This window comes from Artemia franciscana, chromosome 4, assembly GCF_032884065.1.
Source record: "Artemia franciscana chromosome 4, ASM3288406v1, whole genome shotgun sequence".
Lineage (NCBI taxonomy): Eukaryota > Metazoa > Arthropoda > Branchiopoda > Anostraca > Artemiidae > Artemia > Artemia franciscana.
This window is the reverse complement of record NC_088866.1, coordinates 23,675,939-23,697,010: the sequence shown is the minus strand read 5'-3', so window position 1 is coordinate 23,697,010 and position 21,072 is coordinate 23,675,939. Positions and strand designations below refer to the sequence as shown.

Below are 21,072 nucleotides of genomic sequence, written 5' to 3'. Positions count from 1 at the left end.
AGATATAAGCTGGCTTAAGCGCTTCGTGTAGCCTTGTGTAGAAGTATTAGTCCCTGGCCTGCACTGGTTTGACCCATTTCTCTTTCTAAGGCAATAGCAATGTCAGTCATATAAATAATATAAAAATTGCGACTTGGAACTTTATAATGCTAAAAAAAACATCGTATTGACAATTTGACTGACCAATTCAGATATTTTTAATCGGACTTGGTAGGAGTTTCAGTTTTTTCTTAGTAGGATGTGGTTTAAAATCTATTCAAACACTCCGAGTGACGTATCGTTCAAATCCAAATAAACTTATGAGTCTGATAAACCCCTTTGAAACTCTCAGGGCTTTTAATATGTAATGATACACTTAAGTTCTAGGGAAACGCGACACAAGCTACAACACTCAAAAATCTGAGTTTTTTCAGACTTTAATCTTTCATGATAGTTGTCGCTGTACTCAATAAACCCAGTAATCAGACTGTCGTACCTTTTAATCACATGAGTCACAAAAGTGCAGTAGTTTTTGTTCTTTGTGTGCAGCGTAACACAGAAGAAGCTAAGGACTCAGTTGACTTGAGGGAAGAGGAAAAAAAACAAAAAAACAACAACGTCTTGCAAATACCTTATAGTGTTCAAATTAGACCCGGTTTAAAAGCCTTAATAAGGCGAAAATTTGAAAAGTGGAAGCCGCAATACATGTAAAGAAAATGGATGCTGCTTTCTGTCTCCTTTCTTGCATTCAGAAAAGTTGCAAAGGAGAGGGGGGCACCCCAAACTTATTTTTAGATTGAGTAAAGTTTTGGTAAAGTCCAAAAGTATACTGGATCCGAGAAAAAATAAAACAGAATAGTTACAGAAAAAATTTTGGACTTCAAAATTTCAGTCTGATTTCGGTTCCAATTTCAAGATCCTGTAAAGAAGGTCAAAGACTCATTAGTACAGAATTTATCAATCCTGCGAAGGAAGTCTCGTAGTGATATGTTTAGTTATTAAATGTAGTTTGTGCTGAATCAAAATCTAAAATTGTTCTGCAAATTTGAAAACAACTTGAGGATCTGGTTGAATTTTGCGCAAAATTTTAATCTTATTCCTCTATTCTTTCCGAAATCCAAATGAATTTTTTTGAAAGGGATATGGTAAAATGTGGAATTCGTTAACTTGTCATTTTCGTAGTTTCGCCAAATCTGCTCAATTTAAACTAAGAAAATAAAATCAGGTGTTGCTGTTGTTTGGGTTTGACAAGTTTGACCAATAGGTCATATATGTTTGTATCACTTGGTCTTTCCGCACTTTATATAATCACTAACTTGCTTGGGTGTCACTTCGGACAATATAGGCTATACTGAATTCGTATATGTATCACTTAACTTGCTTTTAGTAGGGGTTGTTCTCCTGCAGCATTTGCTTGCGTTGCAAAGCAAGAATCAAAAATAAAATCTGTTTCTGACCTAAAATGAGCTATTTGCTTACCAAATTTACCGCTTTTGCATTGGTTTGACCTGTTTTGATCTTTTATCGCTAAATTTAAACAGTGAGCAATAAAATAAAATAAGAAAAATATGGCCTTTGTTTGTAAGGGCTCAAGAATATACTTTCAACTCGCGGCTTCTTAGAAATAAACTCAATTTTGAATCGTTGATTTGAACTAAAAGTTTGCATCTGGCTTAAAAGAAAATAATAACGGTTGAAGTATTACCCCCTCCCCCATTTTTCAGTATGTATAATTCGAATTAAATGAAAACTGTAATGGCTTTTCCAATATTATCATAGATCCAAGCAGTGTTTTGTTAGTACATGAAATTGTGAGGTTGTCGTGGAAGATGTTTTATTGCTTAAAAGGGCACTTTTAATCCTCGAAATTCCAAATATCTTGCCACTTTGCGCCATATGAGTCACTTGAAAGACGGAAATTGATAATCCTCAATCCCAAATTTAATATATATAGAAAAAACAAAGTTTACAATGGAATGCGCTAGAAACTAGAGCATAGGGATGAAAAGACCGGGGAATGAAAAACCGGGGGAAAAAACAAAGTTTACAATGGAATGCGCTAGAAACTAGAGCATAGGGATGAAAAGACCGGGGAATGACAAACGGCTCATGGCGTGAGATTGGTCTTGAAAGTGGATCATCTTAATTCTAGATAAAAGCAAAATTGACCTGTAAAGGGGAAATTTTTTGTTGCTCCGAGCAACTTCAAATGAATTATCAAACTAAGCTGCAAGAAATCAAGAGGACTGCTGCAAATGAGAGAATAAGCTCTTTAAGGAATGCTTGCGAAATTTCTGGGAGGCCCAGGTTACCCTCTCCTCCTTAGTACCTCAATGTTCACTGTCTGTAAGCTCTTATTCCCATTTTTTGGTTAGAAATCAATATTAATAGACTTTGAAAAAGTTACTGTGTATACCGAAATCAACAAATTACTGTAAAAACATTAGGCTAAATATAGACAGACCAGGAGATTCGCCGCCAAGATTTTTCCCACGCCGGCGCGTCTTTCATCGGCATGGCTTTGGGGTTTACAGGTTAGACCGCATAAAGCGCTTTATTTAACTGTGCTATCAGCTAGACATTATCATTTGAACTTCGAACAAGCTAAGAAGTGCCTCGCATATTGACAGATATGTAGGATAGCTCTAATTTATGGAGTTAATGATTAAAAAGAAATAAAATGCAAATTTCGGTGATAGATTCAGGTGGTAGACAAATTACCATGAACATGCAGTTGTTATTTTTAATAAATTATTTGCATTTTTTTTTTACCTGCTCTATTGTCAATCTCAGTGAAACATCTATTTTCTAAAAATATGGGAATATTTGGGAATTTAAATAAAAGATTGACACAAAGTCTTGAAATTTTCCCCACAAAAAAACGCCATTATCTTAGGAAACTTAACATGCACATCCTATCTCGTTAGAGAAAAGTATTTTTTTGTGAATCAGACAGTATTTTCTTTTTTACGACTGTTCTAGCAGCCTTATGTCTTTTACTCCTTAAAAAACTGGAAAAACTAATTTTTGCTGATCTAATTTTTTGGTGCTGGTGATTGAAAATAAACAAAGTGAGAATTTTGAATCAGGTTATAGACAAATTACCATGGTCAAGCAGTTGTTATTTTTAACAATTTTTGAAATTTTTAACAAACTATTCTGTTGCATGCCTGCAGAAGCTATGTTTCTCTTGTTGTGTTTGTATGCAAAACTTTAACTTTTGGGCATCATGCGAGCTTTTTAAAGAATTGCGAAAGGAAATATGTTTTCATCAAACAGTCGTTTAGACAAAATAAGACTCTGCATAATACAAAATTACCAAAAATAGGGCTTACGTAGGTTTTCCTAGTTTGTGCTTACAATGGGGCTATACTTTAAGCTCGCTTCACATCGAAAACACCTATAATTTTTCCCTTCAGACCGCAAATTTTTCATATTTATATTTCAATATATAAAAAAGAAATTTTTCAATCAGAGAATTACCCATAAGATTCATCAGTTTATACGTCCAGTGTGAAGCGGACATCGCTCCTTTTAGAAATTTGGCCAGAAGCACAAGAAAGCAAAATGATGGTAACTTCTAGAAAAAGTAAAATTGTTGCAATGAGCACGCCTTGTGCCACGTTCGCCGACTTTAGCTAGGGGGCCTCGAGCCTCATATTAATTCGTAAGCTCTGGGGATCTCTTCCAAAAAGTAGCTACACACGGCTGTCAGGTGTTCCACTTTGGTGTTTACGACTGTGCATTATTTTTATGGTAAGTGATGGTAATTAAAGTTCGAAAGACTTTACTACATTAACATTGATGTTTACTAAAGTTTTAGTCTTCTTTTCTAAGCTTTAGTATTCATGACGAAGTGTGGGCTTTTGAACCAATTCCTGTTAAGATCTGCACAGACCAAGCCAACTGTCACAATGCTTACTTATCGAGGTGTCTGCTTTGTGAAAAAGGAGCAGAAGATATAACAAGGATCAATCGTAGAACATTCAAGGGACCTGCAGTGGAACGGCGAGACCAATGCACCATTTGGCCCAATCTCTTGATTCTGTCAATGATCAATACTAAGCAGCACAAAACATGTAGAAAGAATTTTAAGTGCCATTTGGCCTAATCTCTTGTTTCTACCAATGATAAATACTAAGCAGCACAGAACATGTAAAAAAAATTTTGACAATGAAAATCACACTGAACGTTTGACCCAGCAACCTAGTGTTCGAAATTGTGTGAGCTTCTTTGGAGAAATGCTAAATCCACCCAGCGCAAGAGCGCGTACGGGTGAGAAATTTGACTTCATATTGTTTGATCTTTTGAACACTTAGAAAGCCATCCCAGATTTGAATCTTTCAGTCGCTGAAAAAAAATATATTGGACAGCAGAAGAAGGCAGTAACGAGTATCCTTCAGTGGTGCTTACTATCAAAGGTATCAGAGATGTTCCTGATGACAACCAGCCAAGAGTGTGAGGCACCACAATATGGATTTTTTTTTATATATACAGGTTCAGAAATAAGTCTGGAAGCAGCAACAAGCATGCCATCATCAGCCAATATCTCTTTGACTATGAGATTATTTACGGCCTTCGTAGATCTCATACAGAAAAATTCTCTATTGTAGTCCTTCTGCTTCGTGGATTTCACAGACTCATAAGATGCGTGAAGGTGATGGGCTCCCTAATGGATGCTCCCTAATGGATGGCTCAGAACCCGGGGAAACCATTGTTTGAGCAAGATTTCTTCCAGAAGGCTCCACAAAAAAGTCCTTTCTTTAAAGCGCCAATCGGTTTACCCACAACGTTAAGTGTGTAAAGGATTATTGCTGTTTGGTGGGCAGCATTCATAACTTAGCTAGAAGAGACTAGATTCGTCATGGAGAAAACTAAACACAAAAACTTAATTAACTTGCTGAAACTGTCGAGTTATTTCAAATAAAAAGAGCAGTGACTATGCAAACGTGCTTGAGCAATTGGAGAGCGCTTGAAAATTTCACCTCTTTTTAACGCTAGATATGCCCCGTGTTGCGAGTCCGCGGGAATAGGTTTCTGTAATATTATTGGCAGATGTGAAGCAAATCCTAAACAAAGCATTCTCAGAGCCACCAAAATGTCCAAATTAGACGATGCATATGATGATTAAGTTCTCTATATACGTCTATTACTGTACAGTTAAACGAAAGAAATATACAGAAAAGCGGGTATAATATTTCAGTAAGACAGTGGAAAAATTTGATTTGAATGAAACGGAAATTACTCTGAAATTAAAGTGAAGGATAATATGCGCGAGAGTACGGGATTGGCTAACATTGAGACGATCGGCAGGATCGACAGACATTGGCTAAATTCGATTTCATTTGAGTTTTGAGTTTTTTTTTAAAGTCGGATCAACATGTATTGATTCAATCCAATTTCATCCACATTTGATTTCATATTCAGACTTGGTTTTTCTTTTACGCCGGACTGACAGACTTAGCTGGGGCTGCGGTATAGCCCTAAGAAGTTAAAATTTTAGCTAGAGAAATTTCTACTTATTTTATCTGGTTGGATGTAATCGGTATTTATTATTCGATCTCCTTTAAACCAAGAATATATTAAATGCAATGTAAAGAATACATTTCAGTGTTGAAGCCCCATCTGTTCTCCATTCAGATACGAACGCAGATAGCGATGCTAATTTGCAAAAAATCAGGGGGCAAGAGGATTTTTCTATTTTTATGAAGATAAGCAAAAAGGCTTTTTCAAAGTCTACGGGGTAACCACCTCTTTCCTGCCTCATATTTCCTTCAAGTAGTACCCCTAGAACCATAGTGGGGAATTAGAGTCAGTGCCCTTTCCAAAATGTTCTTATAGTCTCTAAAATTCATAGGCATTTTCCGCTCTCTGGTATATTCCGGAAGTTGTTTCGAATTCAATTTCTTTCCGATTCAAATTTCGTATTCAGATTTTCTTTTTCTTTTCAGCCGGACCGACAAACTCTCATGTGGTCTGCTACTTGGCCTAAAGAAGTCAGGACTTTGGCTGAAGAATTTTTGACTGATTATATCATGTTGAATGTTGGGTCATTGACTTTGGCGGCCAACCACAATATTCTCCAAATTGTCGATGTTTGCTCTGAGTACGAAAAGGATCGAAAGTATGTGTATATGTTATCGTGAACGTCTGAAATTGATGAATGTTGACATTCACAGGTGAATGTCAACATTCAGCAATTTCGGACATTCTGAAATGTCGGTAATGTCCGAAAAAGACATTCCGAAAATGTCTGAATGTCTGGAAAAGGGTATATTTCTTTGTGGTTACTTCATTTATCCTAGTAGAGACGTAAGTAGAATTTGGTTTTGACTGAGGGGTAGTTAGGAGATGCCTTGGTAAATTTGACCTTAAAAAACACCAAGTTGATTTGAACTTATTATAATGGTTCTTAATTATTCTGGGTAAATAAAACTGAAATTTTATTTTCTTGTACGAAACTATGATTTTCCCCCACAGAGGATCAAGTTGCTATTGATTGAAATTTTTGTGATAGTCAATCGTCTTAAAAGTGTCATCAAAGTAAAGCTCAATAGCTTCCCACTTTCAGAAGAAGTAATGCCGCATGGTGGCGCATTCGTTCCTGAAAAGTCACATAGCTCATATAAGATAAATGGTTAATATGGACATTTAATCTCAATGCTTGATTTGACTAAGTTCATATATTCGATTTTTTTTAAATTATACTTAGTGATGTATAATCACGCATCAGCTATTATGAAGGAGAGTGGTGGGTCATTGTGTAGGCGCGGGGTTGGGGGTTGCCAAACACCTTTTAGAGCCTATTCTAATGCCCAAAGAACTTCCCATTTCCGTGATCCTTTAGATCAACATAGACATGTAGGGATGCAGAAATTAATCTCGTCTCCCTTCATTTAGATTGAACCGGGATAAGAGTGTTGGAGGTGAGGATATTTCTTCTTATTGCAGAGAAGTGTTTCTGACATTTGTTTCAAAGCTTCATTTAAATAAATTAATTTGCTTCATATTTGGTAAAATATATGCAGTGATGCTCAAGTGGGCATCAACTATTATGAAGGAGGGGAGGTGGGTCATTTTTTTTTAGGCTGGGGGGGACAGATGTCTCAAAGATTGCAAGTTGATCTCCAAATATCCTAACTGACATTGAGTCTTCAGATAAATATACAATGATTCTTGGTGGAGAGGCGGAGACGTAAAAATTGATATCTAATACTTTTTGATATCCGCAAATATTTTTGGTCTGTACCTTTATTATTGGTGCTGGTGAGGGGGGGGGGGTTAGTTTGCCCCTCTTGCTCTTACAATCTTTTTCTGTGTAGCATAAAATATTACATTCACATTCTCACCGGAACAAGGGTGAAAAAGGTGAGGCGGCGCATCATGAGCCTCACGAGAAAATTTCCTAAGAGGTTAAGTTGGTATGTGCTACCAGAAGCTTTGTTTTCGGCGATTTTAAATGATATTACTTCTCTCTTCCTCTTTATTTATTATTTTTAAATGTATTTAAAAATAAGTAGTCAATGTGTTTAAACTTCAGTACTACTAGTAGTATTTATGCTAGGTGCATGTTAATTGCTAAATTGGTGCCAATAATACGAAATCAGCGCTTTTAGTAAACTAATTTGAATCCTGATGTTTTCATCATCACCAGGAGCTGCAGTTTTTCTTTTGCAGCGAATACTGAATAAGAAAATAGGTTAATAAACCAATAATATTATGAATCTAAAATCCAATGAAAGTACACAAAATAACAAAATTGTATATCAGATAACGTTTTTCTTCTAAAAACAAACTTTCCTCAAACCATAGACCTTACCTAAAGCTTTTTGTCCTCCTTCCTTCCGCTTTCCCCCTTTCAGTTAGAAAATCTGTTGGGGCCTTTGGTCAAATTATAAAATAATACGAAGTAAACAATAATAGAGAATTAGAATAAAAAAGAAGGAAGAAGTAAAATTCCACAATTTATATCAAACAGTTGATAATGAAATAAAAAAAAAATAGATAAGATAATGATTCTAATATTGGTTTTAAATACACAAAAAGTACAGAATTCTTTGCCAGATTATGCTTTTCTTCTAAAACAAAAAATCAATCAAACTCTAGCCCCTGCCCTTTTCGACTTTTTTACTTTCTTTCCCTCTCCTCTCTCGGTTAGGAAATGTGTGAATGTCTCTTATTATATTATAAAATAATAAGGTGCAAATAATAATAGAGAATTAGAATAACAATATAATAAGAAATAAAATTTCATGCTTCATGTCAAATAGTGAATAAGAAAATGGGGTAAGACGAATTAGACAATGAATTAGATAATGAACGTAAAATTGATTTAAAATACACAAAGAGTACAGAATTGTTTACCAGATTATGTTTCTCTGTTAAAACAAAACTTTTTTTTAAACCCTAACCCCTGTGCAAGATTTTTTACTTTCTTACTTATTTTTTACTTATGAAATATTAAGATGCAAATGATAATTGAAAAAAATGACAAAATAGTAAGAAATGAAATTTCACACCTTATGTAAAATAGTGAATAAGAAAATAATGTGATAAACGAATAAGATAATGAATCAAAGATAGACTGCTATTATGTTAAAGCTGCAAATATGAATGCTAGATTAAGGTTTTCTGCTAAAGCGGAACCTCTTTTCAAACCATCGACCTTACCCTAAAATATTTTGCAGTCTCCCCATCCCCCATCTTCATTAGAAAATATGGAGGGGTCACTGGAAAATATAGGTAATAAAAATATAAAACGTGGAAAGTAAGAATTAAATAATCGTAAATATAAAGAATAACACAACAAATAAAATTTCAGATTCTACGACATATCGTGCAAACTGAAAAGAAAATATTTTCTTCTTTAAATGAGGGTCAACTATCTGTGTTTTAGACCCCGAGTTAGTCTTTCGTCACAACAATTTTTAGTCAAAAATTTCATAATTAAAAATATCATGAAGGTTCATTTTCAAAACTATTGAGACCTTTTTTGATGATGAGGAAAGAGGGATTAGTATTAGTCGAGGGTGAAATTATGCCGCATCAGTGGTATCAACTCACGAAAATCTATGGGGGAGACAATTTTTCATTTTCTTGGTTTCGCTGACAATGCCTGAAAACGGATTTTTCAATGAAAATATCAAAATTTTCGGCCGAGGAATCTAGGAGGCCCAAGCCCCCACCCACCAATTGACACCACTGTTCTATGTGACGCTGCTAAGCTGGAATGTGGCTAATTATATTTTCGAATTTCTTCTAGGTTAGCTCAACTGATTGAAGAAATAATGTCTAATGACTTAAATAAGACCATGGTCTTTGCTGAAACTAAGAAAAAAGTGGATTCAATTACTCAAAGGCTTCGCCGCGACGGGTATGCGTTTAAAAATTATTTATCTAGCGCCGTTATTTTTACTTTAACCAGTGTAGTTACATACTCGGTGACGTATGTCGTTGTGCTATCCCTAAGCATAGAAAGGTGGGTCCATGAGGCAAAAAAATGCTATATTTTGATGTCCTTGGTGCTTTAAGCTATGTTTTTATTTTAAAGTGAAGTATTATATTCTTTCCTTGCATAAACTCGAGTTTAAATTCAAAACTGGACACTTTTATGTCATGCATCTTTTATGCCTTACTCTGCTGATTAAGGAGTAAGAAGAGTTGCCATGGAAAAAGAGATTTCTAATGTCAAATAGCTTAAACGTGCTATGAAAATTTAAAAAACATCTTTCCAATTTGCGTGATGGATGCCCTCCGCTCTACTGGGTAGTGGCAATACCAACTCACTGGGTATTTAAAACCCGAAAGTTGTAGCTTGTATGACTTGTCTTCTTGGGGAAATATCTTTGTGTGGCAACAACATTGTTGGTGAAGGATCCTAAGCGTCATTATGTTAATATATTTGTCCACAAAGTAAATGAACCGTGTTTATCTCGTGACTTTGTTGGATTTATTGCAGTCGGAATTTTTAACTTTTTCATGAAAGTAAGCAAGGCTAGACTCTCAAGAAAGTTTAGCCAATAGCCGAAGACTTCTGAAAAATGTCAAGTAAAAACCAATAGATAAATGGAGTCTTTAAGCTGAACAATTACTCAGTTGTCTAGTCATCAATAAACCATAGATATGTAGTATAATAATAGTGTCTACTGACCTAAGCTTTTGTGGGGTAAGAGTGTAAAAACAGCTTTAGATGTAACACCAGTTCATTAAGGGGGGGGGGAATGATCAAAAATATGTTTCTTGTTTTCCTAGCTCCACGTCTGATTAATTCAAATTATTTGCTTCAAAAAATTATAGTCAAGTCAAAGTTGAAATTCTTGTGTGAGTGGAAATAGCGCCATAGGTATAAAACTTGTTAAAGAAAAAAAGTCTTAACTTTAACGTCGTGGAAGCCCCTCCTAAGAAAAACCATCTTTTGCTCTTAAGCTGAGTCTTTATTTGCTTTCGCCAGGTAGCGACGGCCAGGCTCATCCAGGTATGTATGAATTATTAGTGTATTTTGACATCCCCTGGTCATTTTCGCTAGAAACGGGCAAATGAAGACACGACCAAAGTTAATAGATGATCAATAGGAGCTGGATTTTCGGCAATTTAACATGAAAAGAAGTGGATTGAAAACTACTAGCCCCACAGACAGTGTAGCTCCTGACGGCTTTATTAAAAAATTAGAAAATTCGAGTATTTATCAGCAGTGGTACAGGATTAAAGCACACACGTTTCTATAGCTGATATTAATCAATATTTTTTATAATGAAACATTTTAAGTCAAAATCCAGTCTACATGAGTTATTCATAAGATAACTGGGGGAAATCTTGGTAGGTTAAGAGGCTAGTTGAATTTAAAAGAGTAGGCCTGCTGGTGATATAGTTCTGTTTCCTTTACCTTGCCCTACATTATAAAATATCTGAAAAACAAGTATGTTGCAGTTTAGGATAGTCTGAAGAAAATGAACAAGATCACCAAACACTAGATGACTTTTTTTTTTATTATTCTCTTTGCCACTAGCACTAGTTTCCACTCTTATAAATCTGCTCCCATACTCTTTAGATATGACTTTGAATTTAGAATTATTCAGATAAGATGAAATACCCCCTTAGAATTGATCATTGGAAACGTAAATGGAAATTATTGTTTTTGCTCGAATATAATAAATGCAATTGAGACGGAGGAGGAGCTTGCGCAGCTGTGTTGGCCTCAGGCATGGTGCTGCGGGGAGTTGCTAGTTGCAGGAGTAGTTACTAAATGCAAATAACAAAAGAAGCTCATTCTTTTCAATCTCTGTGCTTTTCTTGGAAAATCTTTTGAGATTTCTCAGGCATTTCGATCGGAAAGTGCTCTTTCGATGTGCAATTGTTTTGTGCGTCGGTCGGAAATTGTTTTTGGATTGAGTGTGTTATGCAAGAAGTTTGGAAGTGCATATTAATATGGAATTCATCAAATTAGTGTCTAATTAAAGGGTATAGTGTCCAATGATCCAATGTGTCCAATGATCCAATGTGTCCAATGATCCAATGTGTCCAATGATGGAAAAGCTGTTTGTCAAATTGTAGCATTAATCATTGTTTTAGGGAATATTCTGTAAATATGTACCTATGTTCGAACAGACTGCATTGATGTATCATGGCGTAAAAGTTATTTGTCATTAAACAGTACTGATAATTCGATGATATTTATTGTAATTAACTATGTTATGTATTAAATTAATAGACTATTGAATTAATTTAAAAATTTGAATTGAATTAATGCTTTATCAAGACTGTGTCCAGGAGGGTACGGGGTTTGACCCACCCCCGGAACAACGATCCTGAATACGACCTTTTGTTCTATGCTAATTATTATTAATTTTTTTCCATAAAAAGCTTCAACATTAGTAACATGCTGATTCCTTAAGACTACTACGCCTTCAGAGAAAAGCTACATCTTCTCGAGATGTTTGGTGCAAATTGTCTTTAGCTTGTTTTTGGCTGATTTTTCACCCGTGTCTCTTCTTGGGCTTTTTTAATTTGGCATTCAATACTAACAATATATATATATATATATATATATATATATATATATATATATATATATATATATATATATATATATATATATATATATATGTATGTATGTATGTATGTATATGTATGTATATGTATATATTGTATATTAGTTTCCACTCACCATTTCGCTGTCCGTGGTTCTTGGCGTATATTATGAAATATTAATTTCAGTTGTGCATCTTAGTCCAAATTCTATATTTTCGAGTTGTCCACGGCTAGATGGGCGTTTTTACTTGGCTTTAGGACACTGCTAAAGAGCAGTCCCTGCTTATTTGTGATTAATTTTTTTCTTCTTAGCTGGCCGGCTATGTGTATTCATGGCGATAAAAATCAACCCGAAAGAGATTGGGTTCTTAAGGAATTTCGTCATGGGAGTTGTTCCATACTTGTAGCGACGGATGTCGCGGCTAGAGGACTGGGTATGTTTTTTTTTATATATATATATATATATATTCAAGAATGAATTACTCTGGAGAGATAATAGAATAGGCTATTCGATCTTTTGCTTTGGTGAGGAGAAAAAACTGTTAATCAAACGTGTCAGTGACAAAGTATAAGTTTTGTAGTTATCACTTGCTGTCGCAATCCGTACAAGCTATTTTTTTATGTACAGGTTCTGAAATTAAAATAGATCACTAATCTCAAACTTGCACTCCTCCCTAAAAAAACAGAAACAAACAAAAAGACTGAGTCTTTCCATCCTTTAGGCAAGCAAAGGATGTTGCGGCTAGAAAAATTTGTATGTTTGTTTTAATCCAAATATAAAGAAATGAATTACTCTGGAAAGATGACATATTAAGGGTCGCTTAAACTCTTATTTTTATTAGAAAAAAAGTATCTTTTATGTAAAGCGATCATATATTCCGAAGACCACATAATCTGAAAGAGTCAGCAATGAAACTTTACCACAGTGGAGCTGTAAACTGGCCATATCAACTAAATCTAGATGCTTTCGGTGATCTGGCTACTCAATGCAGCCAGGCCAGGAAATACTAATAGGCCCGAGCATAGGAGCGTACAATACTAGGGGGCACAATAAATTATCACTGAATGATTGTTTTCATGAAAAACTAGACAGCTGTTATTTGTCGCCAAATTATCAGATCCACTCCACCGCAGTGCTACCTATTCACAATTAATTGATTTTAAAACAACACAGGAATTCTTTGGCCGCTTATAAACTGTCAGCAATCTCTCAAAATGGTAGCTGAGAGTTTGGTATCATCTCTCTTTCATTATGGCCTCTCCTGATCTTCTTATGTCTAGCAATAAGGAGAGTAATCAAGGACGGAAAGGCGGGATCTCTTTTAAAGGCGAAATATAATCCCCACAGTTCGTGTATAGGCTTTCTAAGGCGTAGAATCCTTGTAACCCTTATTGTAGCAATTATTACAAAGATAAAAGCCATATATAGAGTGTGACAAGAAGGGCCCAAAGGAATTACAGATAATACGAACGATTAAGATGACTAACTTCCATCCACAGTATTTATAAATGTGTGCTACCATCTAGCGTTAAGGCCTTTGAGGTGGCGGTAAGCTGTAAGTTACTACAAAATAAGTCCATGTAATATTGGAGAAGTTGAACAGACTATTCAGTGTTCATTTTTATTTTCGTATATGCGCCTCATCCGATTACCACTTATCAGGTCAGAAAAATTGACTAACTAAAATTTGTTGGTTTCCCTTTTGGTCTGAGTAGGGGAAATGATTTTCAAAAATTTTTAGTTTAATTTTAAAATGATTTAGATTTGTTGGCCTTGTCATTTGCTATTAAAGGTTAAATTAGTATTCTTCCTAAACAGAACAAAAGTAAATCTGAAAATTTTTTGCATGTTATGATTGGTTAAATACTGTCAAAATCAACGACGTGACATTTGCTACCCACATCAGTTTAGTCGCTTGAAATATTCCTATATCTTTTGACAAATATTGTGCTGAATTTAAAACTATACACTGTAAAGAAGAAAAATACCAAAGTTTCATGTCTTTATATCTCCACCTGAGGGTTGCAAAAGCGGAGCCAATTCGAACAATCCGATTAGTTCACTTGTAAAGTGATCAGAATTTATACTGGGAAGTTGAGATGGATCTCCTTGGTACGGGACACATGTTAGTACGCGATAAACTTGATACGGGTTAATAATATATCGTACTAGCCTACCTGTCGCGCGTCGCTGTGATCTGAAAAGAAAGGAAATTCAAGGACCCCCCTTCTTTGGAAAACTTTCTCTTCACAAAAACCTTCCCCCAACAATCCCCCAACCTGTAAAATTTTCCTACATCTAAAATAACAATAGTGTTTTTAGATTCAAACAGATCTTGAAAATCGGATTGGGTTAAAATTATTAACTTACTCCTTGGGCGTTTTTTTTTATATAATTAATATCCAGAAAATGTGAATGATAATGTTGATGGGAGCAAGTGTCAAGTATTTGTCTTCAGGGAGCCTGTAATTTCAGTCAGTGCTAAAAGTATTCAACAGATTACGATGGCCTTGGGGGGGGGGGCTAAGAAAATTGATACCTAAAATCTTCGCAAGGCTGTAGACTGTACTCAACAACTTTTCAAAGCCTCTTCGCTATTGGATGAACAGTATAGTAATGCATACAGAACATACAGACTTACATTCGTTTTTATTATCTCTTATTGGAACGGCTGTAATATTAAAGGTTTTTTATTGTTTAAATTTGAAAATTAACTTTTTTATGAAAACGAATTTCGTGCTTTAGCCGCTAAAGTTTAGCGGTTAAAACACCATGGTATTTTACAGTACTAATTTTCATATTCTACTGATTGAGTGTCCTTTTAATACCAAAAAAATGTATTTAACTCCCCGATCTTAATCAATTTTGTCAAATCGACATTACAGATTACGACATTACATTCTACCGTAAAAATAGGAACCCATGGCTGTTGTGTCATGATAACTTTCTGATACATTACCTTCTATCCATTTGATTAATTTTCTACATCAACAAGATAGAGGCAATCAAGTTTAGTGGTCCAAAGATGACTTCTCATTTCAGGTAAAGTAAGGTCAAGGTTCGAACCAGCGTTTAAATAGGAAGCTTTTATTTATTTGTGAACAAGATTTAACGGTCGAATTTTTTTTTTCAATTGAATTCAAAGAAAAATTAAAGGAGTATTCCCTGCAGGAGGGGTTTTTTCTTCGGGAGATGTAGAATCGGCCTACCAAAGGGAAATTTGACTTCCGTCAGACCCTAGTTTTGTCGAGCATGTGAATAAAAACTTACTGTTCTAAAAGTCTCCTTCTAATCCTGCCAAGAATGAAGCTATTAGTTTCTAAGAATATTTCATTAAATTTGAGATTTAGAAGTAATACCTTCAGAAGAATAATATTGCCAAAAGAATCTCTTTGTTTATCTTAATTTTAGGCTCATTGTATTTACAAAGATGTATATAGAAGAAAAAAACACATCGGCTTAAGGTCGGGTTTCGGTCTGATGATGACAATACATCATTTGTGACGATAAAGAAAAAACGGAACAAGTAAAATATTTATAAGGGAAATACGAATAGATAATGAAATTGTGTTTTTAAAACAATTTATTTCACAGTTTTTCAGAACCACTAAATTTTACATTTTAAACTTTCCGTAGAGGGTATCCGAGAAAAAAAGTACTTTTTTATTTTTTTTATTATTAAAAGTACTTTTATAAAAAAAAATGTACTTTATAAAAAGTAAAAAGTACAATATGAGTAAACAGACAGTAATGGTAAAAGATAAGTGAGTTATCTAGGGAGAATAGAGTGGAATATCATGAGGGATATCTGAGTGAAAAGGGAATTGGAACAACCTTGGTACACTCTAAGCTTTTTAGCAGCCAAAGACCCCCGAAGAATCATACATTCAGAGCATTTAGGCTCGTTAAATTTAAATTTGCAAACCACAGTTATAATTGATTCACTTTTTTATTTCAAATTTGGATACAAGGGATGCACAAATTTATTATTTTGGACGCTGTGGAAATTTTACGATTTGATTATTGAGTTTTCTTTTATGTGTGTTTTCAAGGTATTTTAGGTCACTTATTTGTCATGACATACTATTATTATTTTGAATAATTGGTAAGTGTCCTTAACACTTAGCCGATAGGTAATCTGATAAGGATTTTGTGATGCCGCGTGACAGGTAACATTCTCTCTGGAAAATTTTTACAAGTCAGCTGGTTTTTGGATGGTCACAAAGCGCATATGTTTTTTTTTTTTTCTTTTTTTATGCCAGGAGTCTAAAGGCAAACAAGTATATCATATTTTAGAATTTGCTTTTAGTCAGTTTCATGAAAATGACGAATGTTGCACGTAGATTTGGAAGTGTAATATGTTTTAATAATACTTATTTAAATTACCCTCTTCGTTACTTTACAAAAACGCACTAAAGGAGTATACGAAGAGAAAGAAGAAAACAACGGAAAAGAAGCCTTTTTACGGTACTTTAGCGGTGAAGAAGCCATTCAAGTTTAATTTGAGCTTTTATATTCGTCGCAAAGCCTGCTATGGTGCGTTAACTGCCTTGTACAGTACTTTGTACGTACAAGGCAGTACAATGTACCTAACACTACAATATTTGCACCACTTGCACGTATAATCTCTTACTAGTTCTTGAGTAACGTGATGTACCTACATCATAGATAAGACATCCCCTGTGTTTGCTAAGGTTTTCAGCAATCCTGGTAGCACGACAGGAAACTCCCGGCGCTCTTAAATGATTTCAAACGATATTTTCTTTGAGCTGATTTTTAACATCTTCCTAGCAGGTGTGCTGACACATTCTTAGGGGTTCCTTTCCTGAACTTTGAAAAGAAACCCTGCTCTGTTCGAAAGAAACAAAATTCAAACTTTGTAAGGATATAAGTTTTGTTAAATCTGAATAATCGGCAAAAAACGAGAGAAGTTAAATTGTTTTTTAAGATTTCCGAGAAAGTTGTTGTCGGTTTTTAGTTTTCAGTCGTTTATTCAGTTCTCTTATCCAAACTCTACATGTTATGCTAAGACGGACCAGCCAATTCTCAATAGTTTGGTCAAACAAACTAAAAGTCTGTAATGCTCAAGATAGGGTGATTTTTATTTTTCGCCGTAAATCTTGCTTTTTTCCTACTAACAAAAGTGATTATAGTCTAGCCTGGGCATTTGTTAAGCCTGACCAAAAATCCTTAGAATAATATAGACCACCAGCTAACGCTTTTTAAAACGACCCCTGTATGTATTCTTTTCATGCAGAATATCACTGGTATAGATTACGCGTAGTTCCTATATACCCTGTACCTGTAACACAACCCATCAAGTCAGCTAATTCATATTTATTCAATCCACAAGAAACTAAAGTTATTCCCGAGTTCTCAATGCAGCTTTACCAACTGCTGGAATCCAAAAATATAAGCTCTTATGATACTATATTATTATTATGGACGGATTCACCAAGCTTGGTTGAGGCTCAGGATGTAAAAAAAAAAACCATCAGTAAAAGGCTGATGCCTCAAACATGTGTTTTTTTACTTAACTTGCATCTTTTTCACTGATCCCGGTTGTGTCAGTGTAAGTTCCGTTGAATTGGAATTTTACGAACAAGACGGAAATCATCTCAGCCAATGAACATGTGAGAAACTAGCTTTTGAAAAGTTTGATTGAACTAGCTTTGCAACTGACGAACTTGTTTGTTTTTTTGTTGTTTTTTTTTTGTAAAAAAGGCTGAATAAGAACTGGGGTTTCAGCAGCTTCGCTATTCAATGCTTGTGCCGATCTTGGAAATTATTCTTAGTTTGATGTCTGATTTTAGTTACTATAAGAGATCATAGTGACTAAATCTGATATATATATATATATATATATATATATATATATATATATATATATATATATATATATATATATATATATATATATATATATATATATATATATATATATATATATATTAAACACTATATAGATTATATCTGATTACAGGAAAAACTATATTCAACTTTCCTTCTTTAAATTTATGCTGATGGTTTTAATATTTTCATTAATTCTCTAATTTGATTTTATTTTCTATTCCAGAGGCACCCTAAAGATGACGCGGATCATCTAATCCGCGGCGAACAGGCTGCCTCTGACGATGCTCCTATTGCTTGTCTGTGGTGTAACACAGTGGCGCCGGAGTCCGTTCTCAACTCTTCATCTCCAAGGAAGAATCGGAAATTTTTTTACCAGACTCGTAAAGGGTCCCACTTTTAAGGGCGTCATTATCTATTTGATAGGCGCCAAAAATGGGTGGTTGAATTGAAAGATCACTGCCAAACAAAACCTCATCTGTTTGGACGGACTTCTGCCAGAGTTGCCACCACAGGCCAAGTCCCAATTTTAAGTGGGTTAAAAGTGAATACATTCTTTGTAACGCAAACGTGCAAGAATTTAAAATTTAAAAGAAGTTAAGAATAGTATTTATTAAATCAAAACTGGCTGGAAATTCAAATTGTGTTGTCATCGATATACGTATTTAGACAATTCTCGTCTTTGCAATCTCCGGGCTTATGGTGGAGCATTCATTATAGCATAAGCAGGTGCTCTCATCTTATGTTAATCGATCCCATGCGACATTTCATTCGTGGGGTTATAAGTGCAATGATTTTTTTTTCTCGCTAAGTTTGGCCTAAGAAATATTTCTTAAACTCGATCTTAGAACAAACTGAATTATAATTAGTTTGAAGAAAGTGCAAAAGATTAGATGTTGACACGAGTGCGTTGAATAGCAAAGTGAGACATTGCTCCGTAAGTATAACCCTTTTTTACTATAAACAAGTGCCTTTCACACTTTCTCTACTCAGTGGTTAATTTACGTTACGTTAAGTATAAACTTTCACACTAAGAGAAGCTCTTTCACACTAGGCTAGCGCAAAAATCCATAAAACCATCATAATCATCGTCTCAAACCATCGCCGTCAAGCAAAACTATTCAAAAATTAAAAATTATGGAATGACGATCCAAGCTGTGATCAAGCATGAAAGGATTTCTTGGGAAAGGCCTGTTAATTTCTCTTCAAAATTTATTAATTACTTATGATTATGTTTATTATTTTATCAGTGGCCAATCCAGATATTCTATTTTGTTTCTACCACGGTGACTTTTCAATACCGTAGCGTAAACTTACCTACAGTAAAATTGTATATAGAGCTAGAGTCGTACTTGGCACTGGCTACATTACGGACAAAATTGCTTCGTAAGGTTACACGGCATAGTGTAGAGTTTTATAAGTTATGCTAGCGTGAAAGTTTATACGGCTTAGTGTAAAATAACTATAAATGGTATAGAAAAAAAAAGGTCAAGTTATGCATTTATTCTATGAGACGGATATTCATTTCTAGTACTGATGATGGGAAGTAGTTTTTGTGTCAGTCTGTCCCAACAGATGTCAAAGGATGCAGAAAAGACGTCAGATCCTTCATCGTTCCCTGCTCGCCACTGCTTCTCCTCGAGTCTTTTTCCGTTTTGAAAGCCTATCGTATTTTTGAAGAATCCTGAAAACGTTAATTGCCTGAATGGAAAATTTAGAACCTCTTCAGTCTTTTAAATTAAAATTCATTGGTATTAACTACATATGGTAAAACAGGGCAAATCGCCACTTTTTGGCCTCTGTATTCTGCCGCATCTATCACCACTCTGGACTACAGATCAAGCGAATTTTACGGCGGCACACTCGACGCCATTTCCCCCTATGGTATAAACGAGCTTTCTTATGTATGTTTGCGTTAAATTTGTTGAAGACCTCCGTCCCGTATTTCGATTTGAAGTGGTGTTTTAATTGTTGCCAAGAAATTTGATTTTGGACAGTGTTTTAAACTGTTCAAAGGTTTGAACGTAAAAATTTAGCCATTTCATTGTATATTTTTGGACATAGCAGTAAAAAGTATAAAAGATCTAAAGCCGAACTGGCCAGCCATGGCAAAACAAAGAAATGAATAAGAAGCAGACAAACGGTCTGTGGCAATGAAAGCGAAGAGAAACAACAAAAATCCAACGAATATTTTGCCCGCATATAACAAGGCAGCTTCTGCGTAAAAAAACAAAAACTAAAAAATATACCTAAAAATATGTAACACTAAAATAGAACAACATAAAATACAATTACTTGCATTTACTATTTACACCTATCTTCATAAAACCACGAAAGTTATTTTCGGGGTTTGATGAAAGTAGCTGCAAATTGTAAATGTAAGTAATTGTATATTATGTATTTTATGTTATCCTATTTTAGTTTTATAGATAGGTTTTTTAATATTAGTTTCTAGTTTCTTTTTTTTTGTTTACGCTGAAGACGCCATGTTATATACGGGCGAAACATTTGTTGGATTTTTGTTGTTTCTCTTCGCTTTCATTTACTGGCCATAGCCCCGTTTGTCGTCTTTATGTTTATTTTTTTGTTTTGGTAAGAAGTATGTCAATGTTTTCGTCCCTCCTAATCTTTGGCTGGCTGCCTGGTTTTTATTAAATATTAAAAATAAGTGGTATTTGCGATTTACCTTAAATAAGCTCTAAGACCGTAAGTCAGTAAGTTGGTTATAGGTTAGTGGATTTGGATGAAAATAAAAGTAAATCCTGGAAAAAACTTCAGGTAATGTATTGTATTTGCCGGGTTGACTCTGGAGTGTAGTTAATTACGTTAAAGGGGTGACAGTAAAAAAAAAGCAGCCGTTAGTTCTATGTAAGTAAAATTAATTGTTTTACTGTACAAGGGCCATAAATAGGATTTTGGTTCGGGGTATATGTAAATGTGTGTGTGTGTGTGTATTATGCGCATATTTTGGGGGGTACCAAAAGAAGGTCTAGGGTAGGGAGTGAGGGGGCAAGTCTTTTTGCCTGTATTTTTGCCACCAATTGTCGAGTCGGGTAAATATTTGCGAGGGGGGGAGGGTTCGAAACCTGATAACCTCTCCTCCTCCCACCTGGTTTTTTTGCACAAAAAAATGTGTCCACTGAAAGAAAAGCCCTGCTGATAGCAGGGCTTTCTGCTAACCTGGAGCTGGCAAATTTGAATAGTTTTGCATATGT

At 34.9% G+C, this 21,072-nt stretch overlaps 1 protein-coding gene across 1 annotated transcript in view; it reads left to right on the top strand.

Moving 5' to 3' along the window:
* Positions 1–21,072, top strand: part of LOC136026173 (probable ATP-dependent RNA helicase DDX5) — a 69,674-nt gene that overhangs the window by 27,823 nt on the left and 20,779 nt on the right. The window contains exons 7-9 of the mRNA XM_065702497.1: positions 5,931–6,103; positions 9,242–9,352; positions 12,319–12,440. Coding sequence (XP_065558569.1) covers positions 5,931–6,103; positions 9,242–9,352; positions 12,319–12,440 — 406 coding nt within the window. The remainder of the gene's footprint in view (positions 1–5,930; positions 6,104–9,241; positions 9,353–12,318; positions 12,441–21,072) is intronic.